This window comes from Nomascus leucogenys, chromosome 22a (assembly GCF_006542625.1).
Source record: "Nomascus leucogenys isolate Asia chromosome 22a, Asia_NLE_v1, whole genome shotgun sequence".
Taxonomy (NCBI): domain Eukaryota; kingdom Metazoa; phylum Chordata; class Mammalia; order Primates; family Hylobatidae; genus Nomascus; species Nomascus leucogenys.
In genome coordinates, this window is record NC_044402.1 from 30497441 (window position 1) to 30514267 (window position 16827).

The window sequence follows — 16827 nt, forward strand, 5'->3', positions numbered from 1 at the left end:
ACCATTTCTAATACAGAATGTCTGTATTTCTCATATCTCATAGTTCCCTTGCTGTGTAGTTCTAGTGTTATTCAAAGTATGTTTCATGAAACACTGGAGTCAGAATCACCAGGGAGTGGGGGAGTTTTGTAAGTAAAAAGAAGATTCCTGGGCCCCACCCCAGACGAACTCAATCAGAATCTCTGTGGATAAAGCCCAGAAATCTTTATTTGTAACAAACACGTCAGGTAATTCTTCTGTTCTGTATATATTGAGGTTTGAGAGCCACTGCCCTAATTGAACAAGTGAGGAAGATGCATTATAAACATTCTCCTTCATGTACAAGTGTTGATTATAATGAGGTGAGAAGCATAAAATATGGAGTATCACATAAGAAATGATTTCTAAAACAAAAGGGTAATGCAGTGGTCTTTGACTAATTATCCTCTTTAGATCCCATGTTGCCCATTTCTGTTAAGTGAAAACTAACCCTATTTTTACTTTTTAGGATCCTGAGCAGAGACCTACTGCAGATGAACTTCTAGATCGCCCTCTTCTCAGGAAACGCAGGAGGTAAAGTATGAAGAAGTCACTCCATTGTCTTTTCTGAGATAGTTGACTTTTAGAGGCTTGATCAGAGTACTACAAGAAAGAGTAGTGTTTCCTGACTTGGTTGCAATAGTGCTATTTTCTACCAATATCCCTGCTTTTATTGCTTAGGGGTAGCTTCTGACTTTTGCCTCCTTAGCCTGTGCTGTTTTGTTCTAAATTTGTACTGATGAGGCCCAAGAGCCCTTCACTCCTGATCCATTGGTTTTAAACCTTAGAGTTGAGGCATTAGAGTGCAGTAAGGAAGAGGGGTGTCTGGACTCAGACATCCTTCTGTTTGTATCTGAATTTTGTCATTATCTTTGTCAAGTTATTTAACATCCTTATTTCTTAGCTTTCTCCTCTATAAAGTCAGATGAGGTCAGGATTAAAGAAGATAACACATAAAAAGTGGTCATCCCAGGGCCTGGCATAGGGTGCTTATCAATTGTAGTGTGAATTGGACTGATCCTTTGGTTTTTTTGTTTTTTGTTTGTTTTCTGAGACAGAGTCTCACTTTATCATCCAGGTTAGAGTACAGTGGCACAGTCCTAGTTCACTGCAGCCTTGAACTCCTGCTGCAAGTGATTCTCACACCTCAGCCTCCCAAGTAGCTAGGACTACAGGTGTGCACCATCATGCCTGGCTAATTTTTCTATTTTTATAGAGACGGGGTCTCACTGTGTTGCCCAGGCTGGTCTCAAAGCTGTTGCCTAAGCAGTCCTCCTGCCTCAGCCTCCCAAAGTGTTGGGATTAGAGGCATGAGACACTATGCCCGGCCTGAGCCTTTGTTTTTCACTGCATTTGTTTAGGTGGTAGGTTGGAGTTGGAGGAATCCTCTTCAGGTACATTTTGCCCATATTTGAAGTAGAGTTTTATTGACTCCTCAGAGGTTATTTCCTGAGATTTATTCTGTCAGATATCTTTAGAGATAGGAAGAACATCCTTTATCCCTCGGTTCCTCTAGGAGGTTTCATACCTTAATTTAAAACGTTTATCTTCCTTAAATGTTTGAATCTGTATTTCATCCTATTACACTATTTTTGCCTTGCTACCCTTCTTCCTCCACTACCAGTTTTTTGTTTTTATGTCTTCCAAATATTCACGTACAATGCTCTTTTCAAGTCTTGCTCTTGGATACATTCTGTACATCCCTAATTCCATATTTGTTGTTTCATCAGTACTTTTATTCTACTATGCCATTTAATTAATCTTTTCTGGTTCTTCTCTAGTTGGTCTGTAGCCAGTGTTTTAGTGCCTGAAATTATGTACAGTACTCCAGATACAGCACCATGACCTTCCAATTATGTTTTGTGCATGTGCAAGCAGTATCACCCTTTTGATCTGGTTAAGCATTTTTAAAATTTTTATCTGGCTTATTTCACAGCAATATAATGATTTATTTTATTTTATTTTATTTATTTTATTTTATTTTATTTACTTTTTGAGAGTCTCACTCTGTTGCTCAGGCTGGAGTGCAGTGGCACAGTCTCAGCTCACTGCAACCTCCACCTGCCAGGTTCAAGCAGTTCTCCTACCTCAGCCTCTCGGGTAGCTGGGACTACAGGCAGGCGCCACCATGCCTGGCTAGTTTTTGTATTTTTAGTAGAGACGAAGTTTTACTATGTTGGCCAGGCTGGTCTCGAACTCCTGACCTCAAGTGATCTGCCTGCATCGGCCTCCCAAAGTGCTGGGATTACAGGCATGAGCCACTGCACCCGGCATAATCACTATTTTAAGTCACTATTTTAATCTCTTATTTCTTGAGTGTAGGCATGAAATTGTTACTGAGATAATTATAGATTTACCTGCAATACTTTGTTGGAACTTTGTACTTCGATGGAAAACATAAGACAGAGTTTTCCAGACAGAGAATATAGCATAAGCAAAATCATAGACACAGGAAGTTGTGGAAAATATTCAGGAAACACAAAATTCTATTTGGCTAGATTAGTGGTTCTAGACCTGGGATTTTTGATGCAAAATATCAGGAGCTTTCAAAAAGTACTGATGCCTGAGCACTACTCTAGGAGCTCAGCTATAATTGGTTTAGGTAGGATGACAGCCCTGGGCTAGAACATGGGGTGCAAACAAAAGGAAGGAAGTCTGGAAAAATAGGTAGGAAATCTTGCATGCCAGGCCAAGAAAATTGTGGTTAATTCAAGAGGTAGTGCAAAAGATAGAGTAGATATCACATCCACCGACGAGAGATAGTGGATGTTTGCGAGAGGGTAGTTCATGTGATGAGAGGCATACCTAAGGAAGAGTTATTTGGCAATATTAGTATCTATGTTAAATCAGTATAGTAAAATGATTAAGACTGTAGTAAGTGAGGCTGATTAGGAGGTATTATCACAGTACAGGTGGGAAGTAGAGCTACCCAGAACTAAGGTGGTGAGACTGGAAAGGAAGAGGTGAGTACAAAAAGTACTATATAGGTAGAATCTGTAGAACCTGAATATTAAAGAAAGGGAGAGAGATGAATCAGAGATGACTGAGGTTTTAAGCCCAGTTGACTGGGAGAATTGGGGAAGGGTGTTGCGGCTAGTTACAGAAATAGAGAAGTCAGAAAGAAAAGCTCATTTGGGAAAAAGCTAACAAGCTCATATTTGGAGATACTGAGTTTGGGAGTCAGTGGGCAGACTAGATGAAGGTGTCCATCAGATACTAAATATGTACATCAGAGGTTCTCAAGGCTCTCTGTTCCAGCCTGGACCATTTCTCAGAGATAGAAAGCAAATGGCCCCAAACTGCTGGCCTTTGGGTATTTAATGAATTGTCTAATGAAAGGACTATATAACTATTTTGAGTTGTATTGAGGTACTTTGCTAAAAGTATTGTGATGTTGTAGGATGCATACAGTTTATAAGAGGATTAAATCTGTGAAATGTATTAAACAGACACCTTTGCAATATAAAAACCTATTATTTCACTCATGTATCTTTGCTTTTCTTTTGGTAGAGAGATGGAGGAAAAAGTCACTCTGCTTAATGCACCTACAAAGAGACCAAGGTAATGTTCAAGAGACTCTTAAAAACTAATATATCCAAAATTACAACCAGGGGGTTCTTTCTTGAGTAGGCATTATTCGATCCCAGGATACTTTGGCATCCTTTCAGGAGCCAGCATCTGCTTAAATGTCAGACAGGCATTTCTAAGAAGAAAGCTATAATTTCACCCTCACACTTAAGTGGCCATCATTACCATGATGAATGTGGAAAAGTGTAGGTGTTATGGGTCATACTGGAATCTGATCTGGCCAAGCTGTGATGAAGCCCTGAGGCAGGAATCGCAAAGTCTGCAGTGATAGAGCACATTGAAATAAGTTGTCGAGAAAGAACATACTTTCTCATACCATAATTGGCAGTTCTTCTCAAGGAACAGACTGGAAGCATTTTTCTTTGATACTGTTTTTAATGTTAAATGTTCCTTTGTTCTGGGGGTTGTTGGCAGGTCAAGCACTGTGACTGAAGCACCCATTGCTGTAGTAACATCACGAACCAGTGAAGTCTATGTTTGGGGTGGTGGAAAATCCACCCCTCAGAAACTGGATGTTATCAAGAGTGGCTGTAGTGCCCGGCAGGTGTGTGCAGGGAATACCCACTTTGCTGTGGTCACAGTGGAGAAGGAACTGTACACTTGGGTGGTAAGTGAACGCTAAGCATTTTGGAACGGTGCTGTAAGCCTAATTGTTTACTGGGCCCACGATGTCTAAGCATTTTATTAGTCGAACCTATACTAAGGGAGTGGCAACATGGGGTGATGGAATGGAAGCTCTTATGAGAGCAGGGTTTTTGTCTGTTTAGTTCACTGATGTATGCCCAGGGCTGGTACGTATTAGGTCACCTATAAAGGTTTTTTGAATGAATGAGAGAGGGAGAGAAAAATTGAAAGACTCAGGAGACTGGGCTTTCCCATTTACAGCTGGATGATTTCAGACAAGTCACTCAATTACTCTGTTACATTACCATGAGGTTCAGAGCAACTATTATCTGTGAAATAGCTTTGTAAACAAAGGAAGCACTATACCATGTCAGGAAACCCCTGAAGCCCACAGCAGTGATTGAAGATGGCTAGGTATATTTTGTGTAGAATTTGTTGCCCTCTAGATTCTCCCCTCTCACTTTCCTTAACAAATTGTCTGTGTTTGCTGTTTCCTTATCTCCCACTCTCTCTTCATTCACCTACAATGCAGCTTCCATCTCTGCCACTCAATTGAAACTAGTCTTGACAAAATGACCCATAAATTGCTAAAATAAAACAGATGCTTTTTAGTCCTTACCTAGCTTGACCTCTCGGCAGCATTTGAAATAGTTGACCACTCCCTCCTTCTTGAAGTTTTGTCTTCACTTGCCTTCTGTGATAGCGTGTTCTTTTGGCTTTCCTCCTGTCTCTTGCTATGCCTCCTCAGGCTCATTTCAGGCTGCTGGAGAGAAATTAGTATCTTAAACATTTATTGGCTGGGCGCAGTGGCTCACAACTGAAGTCCCAGCACTTCGGGAGGCCAAGGCGAGTGGATTGTTTGAGGCCAGGAGTTTGAGACCAGCCTGGCAAACATGACAAAACCCCGTCTCTACTAAAAATACAAAAGTTAGCTGAGAGTGGTGGCGCATGCCTGTGATTCCAGCTACTCAGGAGGCTGAGGCATGAGAATCACTTGAGCCTGGGAAGTGGAGATTGTAGTGAACCAAGATTGCACCATTGCACTCCAGCCTGAGTGACAGAGCAAGACCTTGTCTCAAAAAAAAAAATATATATATATACACACACATATATATGTGTGTGTGTATATAAGTACAGAATTATTTAATAGAATTATTTTTCTCTATAAAACTGTTGAAAAGGCCAGACATGGTGGCTCACACCTGTAATCCCAACACTTTGGGAGGCCGAGGTGAGTGGATCACCTGAGGTCAGGAGTTCGAGACCAGCCTGGCCAACATGGCAAAACCCCATCTCTACTAAACATACAAAAAATTAGCCAGGCATGGTGGCAGGTGCCTGTAATCCCTGCTACTTGGGAGGCTGAAGCAGGAGAATCGCTTGCACCCAGGAGGCAGAGCTTGCAGTGAGCCGAGATTGAGCCACTGCACTCCAGCCTGGGTGACAAAAGCGAAACTCCGTCTCAAAAAAAAAAAAAAGTTGAAAAGTCATCAAGGACTAGTCTCATTGCTGTATAGCAGCCTCTTTGATATAGCCAGATTCTTTATAACTCTTCCATGTTTCAGGGAAACTGTGACCAAAATTTATGAAACTTCTGGTACAGATTTTCAAGAAGCTATATTCCTGTAGAAAGCAAAAAAATTAGACTATATTGTAAAGAATTTTTTTCACCATCACCAGTAATTAAATATATAGTTTACCTTAGACTTGAAGGACAAAGATTAGATTAATGGATATTAATCTGGATACTTTTTAAGTTTTCTTTACCTGTTGGCAGGATCTTTATACTACTTGCTATTAAAATGTTTAATCCCTTTGCCCATTTTTTTCTAATTTCTAAATTTCTAGCTCTTTTGTTCTACTGTTTTTCTTCATATGAAGTTCCATTAAAGCTCAGCTTTTGGCATGAAAAATTAAAACTTCATAAGACCTCTCAGCCGGGGCATGCTGGTTCATGCCTACAATCCCAGCACTTTGGGAAGCCAAGGCAGGAGGATCACTTGAGCTCAGGAGTTCAAGACCAGCTTGGGCAACACAGCGAGAACCTATCTCTTTTTAAAATTTAAGTTTAATAAAATGTAATTTAAAAAAAAGTCATAAGACCTCTTTATTTCACAGAACATGCAAGGAGGCACTAAACTCCATGGTCAGCTGGGCCATGGAGACAAAGCCTCCTATCGACAGCCAAAGCATGTGGAAAAGTTGCAAGGCAAAGCTATCCATCAGGTGTCATGTGGTGATGATTTCACTGTCTGTGTGACTGGTAAGCCATCAGCAGAAAGTGTCTTAAGAGCATGTAATGTAGGGGTATTTTGCTTAATGCTGTGCAATCTTAGTTGGGATTTTAAAACAAAAGACAGTATACAAAGAACCAGAGGACCTTGAGCAAATATACTCATTAATAATAACATACCAAATTTGCTATAGTATTAGGGGGTGGTGAGCAAGGAGAAGACAGGTGGGTAACAGAGAAGAGGTGGGATCAGGAGAAAATGTGTTCCTGGTTGGCAGGAAAAATAATCTTACCACCTCATCAGGCTATGGATAACATAAAATTAGGATCAAGACCTAAGTTTAGTTTTGGTCTTGTCATTACTTAATGATTCCTTGGGACTTATTTTTTATCTATATAACAAAGATGGCCGCATTAAAATTTTAAGTCCTTTTAATGTGATAATGCTACCACTTTTTAAATTGTTTAATATAGTAGTAGTAGTACACATGACTCTCTGACATAGAACTCTAGACTTGCACAGTCTGTCCTTTTAATTTCTTGGATGTAATCATTTCATGTGAGATCATTTGCTGGGGTAGTCCTCATTCCAGCCCTGCCCAACTTTCTGATTAGATAAAATAAGTCAGTCCTTTGATGGATTCTGTTTTCCTTTCTTTTGCAGATGAGGGTCAGCTGTATGCCTTTGGATCAGATTATTATGGCTGCATGGGGGTGGACAAAGTTGCTGGCCCTGAAGTGCTAGAACCCATGCAGCTGAACTTCTTCCTTAGCAATCCAGTGGAGCAGGTCTCCTGTGGAGATAATCATGTGGTGGTTCTGACACGAAACAAGGAAGTCTATTCTTGGGGCTGTGGCGAATATGGTAGGGGTAGCCTTGTCTCTGTCCACTTCTTCACAGGTATACAACCTGACTTAAAAGTTGTATGCATCTCAACACATCATGCAGCCCCTAAATGAGAAGTGTTAATTCAGTAAATCTTTTTTTTTTTTTTCCTCAAGACAAGAGTCTCTCTCTGTCACCCAGGCTGGAGTGCAATGGCACGATCTGGGCTCATTGCAACCACCACCTCCTGAGTTCAAGCGGTTCTCCTGCCTCAGCCTCCCGAGTAGCTGGGATTACAGGCACACGCCATCACACCCAGCTAATTTTTTGTATTTTTAGTAGAGATGGGGTTTCACCACATTAGCCAGGCTGGTCTGGAACATGATCCGCCCGCCTTGGCCTCCCAAAGTGCTGCGATTACAGGCGTGAGCCACCGCACCTGGCAAAAGAGAATCTTACAGAACCTCTTCACTGGGAAGGAAGCCCTCATTATAATGATTTTCATTCTTATGTGTGTTTCAGGACGGCTGGGTTTGGATTCAGAAGAGGATTATTATACACCACAAAAGGTAAAATCAGAAGCAACTTATTTCTAAAACCTATCTAAGTCGCACAGACTCCAATAATATGTCCTCTTTCCTTGGCTCTGTTGTATCAAGGTGTTTATTTCCGAAGTGTTTCCTATTTGGGAGACCGACAATCTAGGATTCTTGATTTAGCACCCTGTGGTCTTGCCATCTGACCAAATCATAGAAAATTAAGAAAGTGGATACAGCGACTGTGGACATTGTGAAGTCACATCTTACTCAGGGATGACAGCTAAAATCAGCGTGTACAGCAGAAAAGTCACATATAGCTACAAATACACTGGAAAACTCGAGAAGATACTGTAAAGCAGTATACTGTCTCTTAACCCAACACAGCCATTTTCCTCTCCTATTTCTACAATTGACCACCAGATGAAATATTAATAGTTGTTTTTGTTTAGCGGTCATGTTGCATGAAACATACTATCAAATTACTCTCAGCCTTGCCAGAGCTGGCCCTGTGAGAGGCTCATAGAGGCTGATACCAGCTGGGGGAAAAGCACTGTCACATCTCTCCCACCTACCCTAGGGCACAGGCTTACCTATTGGAGGGTTGGCTAAATCAGCTATACCATTTATTGTTACCACTGTTTTGGGTTTTTTCTTTTCTTTTCTCTTCTTTTTTCTTCCCTTGGGTACTTTTAGCCAAACCAGTTTTTATTTACATTTTAAAAATTAAATTATTATGCGTTTCTAGGGACCATCCTCAATGGGATTCCCAGCTGTTCCTTTTCTCCTGGAAAGGCTGTGGCAGAAACTGAGGGTTGAGGTTTCAGGTTTTACACACATCCATTGTGACCCCACACATGCATCACCCCACCTTCTCCAGTCCTGTCTAGTTAGCTGTAAAAAGATATGAGCATTTGGAAGTCCTAGATGTTACCTCAGTACCCTGTCACCTCTCCTATAAAATGACCAGATTGGGACCCCACAGGGCTGTTGAATTTCTGTAACTGTCAAGCAGCCTTCCATCTCAAAGGACAAAATCAGCAATGAATTGAAGCTTCTTTCTCAACTTTTTGAGGAAGGACCTATTACTAAGACAAACAGAGGGGGCTGTCTTGTTTAGTTGACCTGGAACTGTCACCTTTTCCTTGATATTATAAAACTTGAGCTCTTCGTTGACAATAGTAGCCTTGGCCGGGCACAATGGCTCACGCCTGTAATCCCAGCACTTTGGGAGGCCAAGGCGGGCAAATCACTTGAGGTCAGGAGTTCAAGACCAGCCTGGCCAACATGGTGAAACCCTATCTCTACTAAAAACACAAAAATTAGCCGGGCATGGTGGCACACGCCTTTAGTCCCAGCTACTCAAGAGGCTGAGGCAGGAGAATCGCTTTGAACCTGGGAGGCAGAGGTTGCAGTGTGCCGAGATCATACCACTGCACTCCAGCCTGGGCGACAGAGCAAGACTCCACCTCAAAAAAAAAGAAAAGAAAAGAAAAAAAATAGTAGTCTCGGCCAGGCGTGATGGCTCACACCTGTAATCCCAGCACTTTGGGAGGCCAAGGTGGGTAGATCACCTGAGGTCAGGAGTTCGAGACCAGCCTGGCCAACATGGCAAAACCCCATCTCTAATAAAAATACAAAAATTAGCTGGGTGTGGTGGCATGCACCTGTAATCCCAGCTACTTGGGAGGCTGAGACAGGAGAATCGCTTGAACCTGGGAGGTAGAGATTGCAGTGAGCCAAGATCGCACCACTTCACTCCAGCCTGGGCAAAAGAGGGAAACTCTATCTCAAAAAAAAAAAAAAAAAGAAACGAAAAAATAGTCTCTAAGACACTGGGCAAATCTGAAAAGAATAGAGCAGTCCTCACTTTCCTGTAGTCATTCTGCTAAATGCAGCATGTCTCTTTTGAAAGAATTTGAGAGCTTTTTTTCTAATACGAATTATGTGTTTGGGATTTCTTTTTCTGATTTTTTTCTTGCAGGTGGATGTTCCCAAGGCCTTGATTATTGTTGCAGTTCAATGTGGCTGTGATGGAACATTTCTCTTGACCCAGTCAGGCAAAGTGCTGGCCTGTGGACTCAATGAATTCAATAAGCTGGGTCTGAATCAGTGCATGTCTGGAATTATCAACCATGAAGTGAGTGTCCTGATTGGTGTTCTAACCACATCATCAGAATTTGTCTAGATTGGAATTTCTTTGAGATGCCATTATTGGTTAGTGACCATGGAATTTGACTTTAGTTATGGTCTCATAGGCATTGTATGCAGCAAAAGAAGCCAGCCACAAAGAGTACATGCTATATAGCTCTATCTGTGTAAAATTTAAGAACAGGCAAAATTAACTTATACTGGCAGAAATCAAAACTGTGGCTACTTATGGAAGGAAGGGTATTAACAGAAGAGGTGGAAGGGATCCTAGGGTAATGGGAATGGTCTATATCTTGATCTGTAATGGTTTTACAAGTATATGTATATAGAAAAATGTGTCAAGCTGTGTGATATTTTGCAGTGTGTTATACTTCAACAAATAAATTGATTACAAAGAATAAAATGATGAAATTCAGCTTTTACCTTATTGAAATAGGAATAAGCAAATTAATGTTATAAAAAAAACATATTTCCATGCATCACCTTCCTGGAGTTTTTTTGATTGATTGGAGTTTTTTAGATTTATTTCTCCCAAATCACTGATCCTGTTTAGGCTTATTGAATGTAATTACCATTCTGTCTTCAAAAATGTTAGCAAATTCACCACTGATATTGTCTTAGTTTCCTTTTTTTTTTTTTAATTATACTTTAAGTTCTAGGGTACATGTGCACAAAGTGCAGGTTTGTTACATATGTATACATGCGCCATGTTGGTGTGCTGCACCCATTAACTTATCATTTACATTAGGTATATCTCCTAATGCTATCCCTCCCCGCTTCCCCCACCCTATGACAGGCCCCGGTGTGTGATGTTCCCCTTCCTATGTCCAAGTGTTCTCATTGTTCAATTCCCACCTATGAGTGAGAACATGCGGTGTTTGATTTTTTGTCCTTGCGATAGTTTGCTCAGAATGATGGTTTCCAGCTTCATCCATGTCCCTACAAAGGACATGAACTCATCCTTTTTTATGGCTGCGTCTTAGTTTCCTTTTTGTGTTAATATAATGAGTTTTGTCATTTTCCAAAGAATAAAATTAAGAGACAGAAGTTTTCTGACTCAATGAAAAAGGTAAGAATTAATTTTTAAGCAATCTCTAAAGTAGTGATTTTCAATTAGGAGAGTACAAATTCAGGGCAAGGTTGGAGAGAGTGTCTTTGTAGTTTGAAAAGAAATATTCAGTTGCCGGGCACGGTGGCTCACGCCTGTAATCCCTGCACTTTGGGAGGCCGAGGCGGGCGGATCACAAGGTCAGGGGATCAAGACCATCCTGGCTAACACGGTGAAACCCCATCTCTACTAAAAATACAAAAAAAACCAGCCAGGCATGGTGGCGGGCACCAGTAGTCCCAGCTACTCGGGAGGCTGAGGCAGGAGAATGGCGTGAACCTGGGAGGCGGGGCTTGCAGTGAGCTGAGACCGCACCACTGCACTCCAGCCTGGGCAACAAAGCGAGACTCCGTCTCAAAACAAAACAAAACAAAATAAAAAAACAAAGAAATATTCAGAATTACTACTACTTGATTTATGTTTTCATTATAGCAGTGGATTTGTTGTGAAATTTTAAACTTAAATGAGAGGATTCTTTTTTAATACTAATTCAAAGGGAACATGGGTTTTAATTAAGTTGAGAAACACTACCCTATAGATGAAATTAGATCACAGTAAACTGATTCCTTTATGGGCTGGAGACAGTCCTCAGGACTTTAATTCTTTGCCCTGCCCTTGTTAGATATGCAGAGTGTATAACCAAGGTAAATGTCAACGATTCTCTCCTTATATAAATACCTTCTGGGATGGAAAGTTCAGTTTTATAAACCCTAAGTCAGAATCTAAAACTTTGGTTGTCAGAAAGTTCTGCCTCATGTGCTGCATTCTCTGATTACATATTGAGCTTATTTCCTCTTGTTTTCTGTTGGAGATGGAAAACTACCTGGCACCCTCTTCTTGGTAATATAACTCACTTGAAAGGCCTTTTGGTCACCAGGACTTTTTTCCATTCTCAGCCTGATTTTCCCTCGATTTTCTTACATCATCCATCTGCTTTGTGTTTTATTTTGTTTCAGGCATACCATGAAGTTCCCTACACAATGTCCTTTACCTTGGCCAAGCAGTTGTCCTTTTATAAGATCCGTACCATTGCCCCAGGCAAGACTCACACAGCTGCTATTGATGGTAAGTTGATTTACAACTGTATCACATGCCTTAGTAGCTGAGCCTCTTTTATTCTATCAGGTATTAGGTTTTCTTTATATGTATGTCATCCTGATTTCCCCTGAACATCTAGTATTATCTCATTAATGTATTCAGGTACATATTTTTATTGATAATTATTATAAATGCATAATAAATACATCCTGTTATGAGAACACCACACCTATGATTCCAGACATCTGTTGTCTGATTAGCACCTTTTATAAGGTACTTTATTCTAAGGTAGTACTCATTTTTCTCACTAAAAATACTGTGCTGGAGAGAGAATACAATATCGAGTCGCCGACTGGATCTAATTAGTTATAGTACCTAGATACTGTAGTTGTCCTAGGTCCAGGATCATGTATTGTATTTGTATATTCTAACAACCGGAAGCTAATCCGTGAAGTCTGCTTGGCTGCATCTTCTCTGGGTTCCAGGACTCATTTGTGCCTTGTTATTTCTTTTTGCTTCTCAGAGCGAGGCCGGCTGCTGACCTTTGGCTGCAACAAGTGTGGGCAGCTGGGTGTTGGGAACTACAAGAAGCGTCTCGGAATCAACCTGTTGGGGGGACCCCTAGGTGGGAAGCAAGTGATCAGGGTCTCTTGTGGTGATGAGTTTACCATTGCTGCCACTGATGGTGAGTCTGTACATATCATTTCAAGCTTTCTGGACACATGGCTGTGTTTCAGTTCTTGGCTGGGAAAGAGATGGACTGGTTATTTGTATAGCTGAATTGTGGATGTACTTTTTTATTTGTATTAAATTGGTGGCCGGTTATATATATTGAGCTTTATGAACTTTTCATGTATTCAACATAGTGATTGTTTTTAAAGGCCAGATTTCTAGATAATGATAGGTTAATGTTCTACATTCCTCCTTTTTTCATTTCAGCTTTCACTTTTTTGGTAAAATGTTGTAAGAATTATTAAGTACTTCTATATAACTTGCTCAGTATGTTGTTGATTGATTTCAATAAACATTTATTGGGTAGCTGGAGAGAACAGCATATTTTCTCTGTTGGCTGGGGTCAACTGTACTACAGTGATGTCCATAGGGACTGCTAAGGTTTGAAGGGCAGCTTTCCTCTATATTATGTATCTCTCAGATTTCTGAGTTGGTCTAATTGATTTTTCTCCTCTCTTTTCTCTGAGACGATTTTTTTTTTTTTTTTTTTTTTTTTTGAGACAGAGTTTCGCTCTTGTTGCCCAGGCTGGAGTGCAATGGCACAATCTCAGCTCGTCACAGCCTCTGCCTCCCAGGTTCAAGCAATTCTCCTGCCTCAGCCTCCCGAGTAGCTGGGATTACAGGCATGTGCCACCACACCTGGCTAATTTCTGTATTTTTAGTAGAAACAGGGTTTCTTTATGTTGGTCAGCTGGTCTCGAACTCCCAACCTCAGGTGATCCGCTTGCCTCGGCCTCCCAAAGTGCTGAGATTACAGGCGTGAGCCATTGTGCCTGGCCTTTTTTTTTTTTTTTTTTTTGAGATAGAGTCTTGCTCTATTGCCCAGCCTGGAGTGCAATGGCGTGATCTTGGCTCACTGCAACCTCCACCCCCCGGGTTCAAGTGATTCTCGTGCCTCAGCCTCCTGAGTAGCTGGGATTACAGGTGCAAACCACCACGTCCAGCTAATTTTTGTATTTTTAGTACAGACAGGGTTTCACCATGTTAGCCAGGCTGGTCTCAAACTCCTGACCTCGTGATCTGCCCACCTCGGCCTGCCAGAGTGCTGGGATTACAGGTGTGAGCCACTGTGCCTGGTCCTCTGTGGCTATTTCTTTCTGCAGTATTGTCTGGTTCCTCACTCCTTTTTTTTTTTTTTTGAGACACAGTGTCCCTGTTGTCACCCAGGCTGGAGTACAGTGGCGTGATCTCAGCTCACTGCAACTACCGCCTCCCAGGTTCAAGCAATTCTCCTGCCTTAGCCTCCTGAGTAGCTGGGATTACAGGCACTCGCCACCATGGCCAGCTAATTTTTGTATTTTTAGTAGAGATGGGTTTTTGCCATGTTAGCCAGACTGGTCTTGAACTCCTGACCTGAGATGATCCACCCGCCTTGGCCTCCGAAAGTGCTGGGATTATAGGCGTGAGCCACCATGCCTGGTCACTCCTTCTCTTCTGTACTGCTGCTGTTGCTATCCTACATTCCCTTCCTTCTTTGCTTGCTTTTTCCTCTTTTTTCTTTTTCCTGTGTCATCATCTGAACTTCTAAATTTTTGTAGCCACTTTTTTCACTTGACTGGTAACAACTCACATTTCATTTTCTTTTTTTTTTTTTTTTTTTTTTTTTTTTTTTTTGAGACAGAGTCTCGCTGTGTCACCCGGGCTGGAGTACGGTGGTGTGATCTCGGCTCAGTGCAGCCTCTACCTCCCGGGTTCAAGTGCTTCTCCTGCCTCAGCCTCCCAAGTAGCTGGAATTACAGGCGTGTGCCACCATGCCCAGCCAATATATTTCATCTTCTTATCTTTTGACTCATCAACTTTTTTGTTGTTGCTTGTGCTCTGAGATACCCTTGTTTTCTTTTGGTCCATGCCTGTTCTGTACTCATGAGGGGTCTCAGGGATATTGTCGATGAGGTGATCTGTTACCATATTTAAATAAACCAGCATTCAGAACAGCACATTAACTCTCTCTGCTTGTCCCAAAATAAGGGACTTTAAGGAGCAAACTGTTTAAGTCAGACTTGGATAAATGGAAACGTTACACAGGACAGAGTCAGGATGTCACTGAAGATAAATTTAGTGCAGCAAATGCAGTAGCAGTTTCTGACAGGGCTTCAGAGAGCTCACGTTTCTTGAATAAATCTGTGTAGCTCATGACTTTAACTTCAGAATGAAAAATGTAAATTTGGATTCTGTGGCTGGGCATATTACCTCTTGATGTTCCTATACTCCTCTAAACTGTACTTGATGGCCTCATTCATGTCCAAGTCCTCTTTTAGGCTCTAGGAATACAGAAATGAGTCTCAGAAAACCCCTGCTTTCAAGGAGCTCACACTCTAGTAGAGTAGGGGACTAGCACAGGCAGGTGTTAGGTGCTGTAATAGCAGCAGCCTAGTCTTCTAAGTCCTGGAGTGCCCCAAGGCTCACTTGTCTCTCCAAAGTGAGCTCGTTCCCTTAAATTCCCCCTATACATTGACTGCTTTATATCACCAGCCTTGATCTTCAGACTAATTTATTCAACAGCTCCTCAATTTGATGTCTAAATTTAGGGCGGGCCATATAACCCAGTTATCTTAGACCAATCCTGATTCATGCCTTCATGCCTGTTGTCCTGGCTTAATGATTAATAGCCACCCTGTTTCATTTTTTAAAAAAGGCCTGATTTGGATAAGAAGTTATAGGCATCTCAGACAAACTTAGTATACTCAAAATCAAACTTCTGATTTTCTGCCCAGACCTGTACCTCCTGCAGCCTTCCTGTCTCAGTAAATGGCAACTTCATCCTACACTCCACATCCCATCCATATTGGTTATCTTCAGAATAAATCCAACCACTTCTCACCATCTCCACTACAACTGGTCTCCCTGCTTCCATCCTTGCTCCCCTGCCATCAGTTCTCCTCAGTAGACGGAGGGATTCTCTTAAATACCTATTGCTCAAAACCTCCAGTGGCTTCCTCTATCAGTCAGTAAGAACCAGAGTCATCACAGTGGCCCGATTGGCCCTATGTGAGCAGGACCCCAGCCACCTCCTGACCCCTTCTGTTATCCCGTCCCTTCCTTTACTTTGTTCCAGCTGCAGGGGTCTCCTTGTTCCTTGTTTGTGCTACTGACATTACTTTTGCTGTTGCTGTTCTCTCTGCCTGGAAACTCTTCCTCACTCCAGTAGATCTCTGTTCAAGTGTCAGAAAGAACTCCTCTGACCTACCCTATCTAAAATAATAATATCCCACCCCACTGTTACTCTTTGTTTCCACTTATTTTTCTCCACCATTTATCTTCATAGCATTTATCACCACCTTAAATGTTAAGTGTGTATTTATGTATTATCAGTCTCCCCTACTAGAATGTCAGTTCCACAGGGCAAGGACTTGGTTTTATTCACTGCTCTATCACCCCATGCAGTACCTGTCTTGAAGTAGATGTTCAGTCACTGTTTGAATGAATGACCAATAAAAAGTTGTTGAAGAAAAAGGTGAATGAATGGATGAATGAATGAATGAATGGCAATACATAGGAAGAGTGGGCATTTTTACCCGAGTGGAATCAGGAAGAGTTTAGGCTTTATATAGGAGAATAAACAGCTTTCCCTTGTTTAGTACATAGTGGGAAGTCTTTCTAGCTCTAGGATATAAAGATGGGGAACCCAGAAAGTTGGGAAGCCAGTGTTCTGTTAAATGGTCTGCTGTTTAACTTTTTTTCTAGATAATCACATTTTTGCCTGGGGCAATGGTGGTAATGGCCGCCTGGCAATGACCCCCACAGAGAGACCACATGGCTCTGATATCTGTACCTCATGGCCTCGGCCTATTTTTGGATCTCTGCATCATGTCCCGGACCTGTCTTGCCGTGGCTGGCATACCATTCTCATTGTTGGTAAGAGTTTCATATGTCTGGGGTTGGGATGGCTTTGACAGAGGATAGACCCACGTCTGAGTATTGTTGGTCACATTGTTGGAAACAGAAATGTCCTGAAGAAGCCATTTCTGTAAGT

At 41.6% G+C, this 16827-nt stretch overlaps 1 protein-coding gene across 4 annotated transcripts in view; it reads left to right on the forward strand.

Moving 5' to 3' along the window:
* NEK9 (NIMA related kinase 9) overlaps positions 1-16827 on the forward strand; it is a 46323-nt gene that overhangs the window by 13671 nt on the left and 15825 nt on the right. For 2 of the 4 annotated variants that reach the window (XM_030803450.1, XM_030803453.1), the window contains 10 exons: positions 488-552; positions 3529-3579; positions 4021-4213; positions 6349-6493; positions 7128-7364; positions 7812-7858; positions 9810-9965; positions 12041-12149; positions 12646-12807; positions 16539-16709. In XM_030803450.1, coding sequence (XP_030659310.1) covers positions 488-552; positions 3529-3579; positions 4021-4213; positions 6349-6493; positions 7128-7364; positions 7812-7858; positions 9810-9965; positions 12041-12149; positions 12646-12807; positions 16539-16709 — 1336 coding nt within the window. The remainder of the gene's footprint in view (positions 1-487; positions 553-3528; positions 3580-4020; positions 4214-6348; positions 6494-7127; positions 7365-7811; positions 7859-9809; positions 9966-12040; positions 12150-12645; positions 12808-16538; positions 16710-16827) is intronic. The other 2 variants (XM_030803451.1, XM_030803452.1) reach the window with 2 other exon arrangements.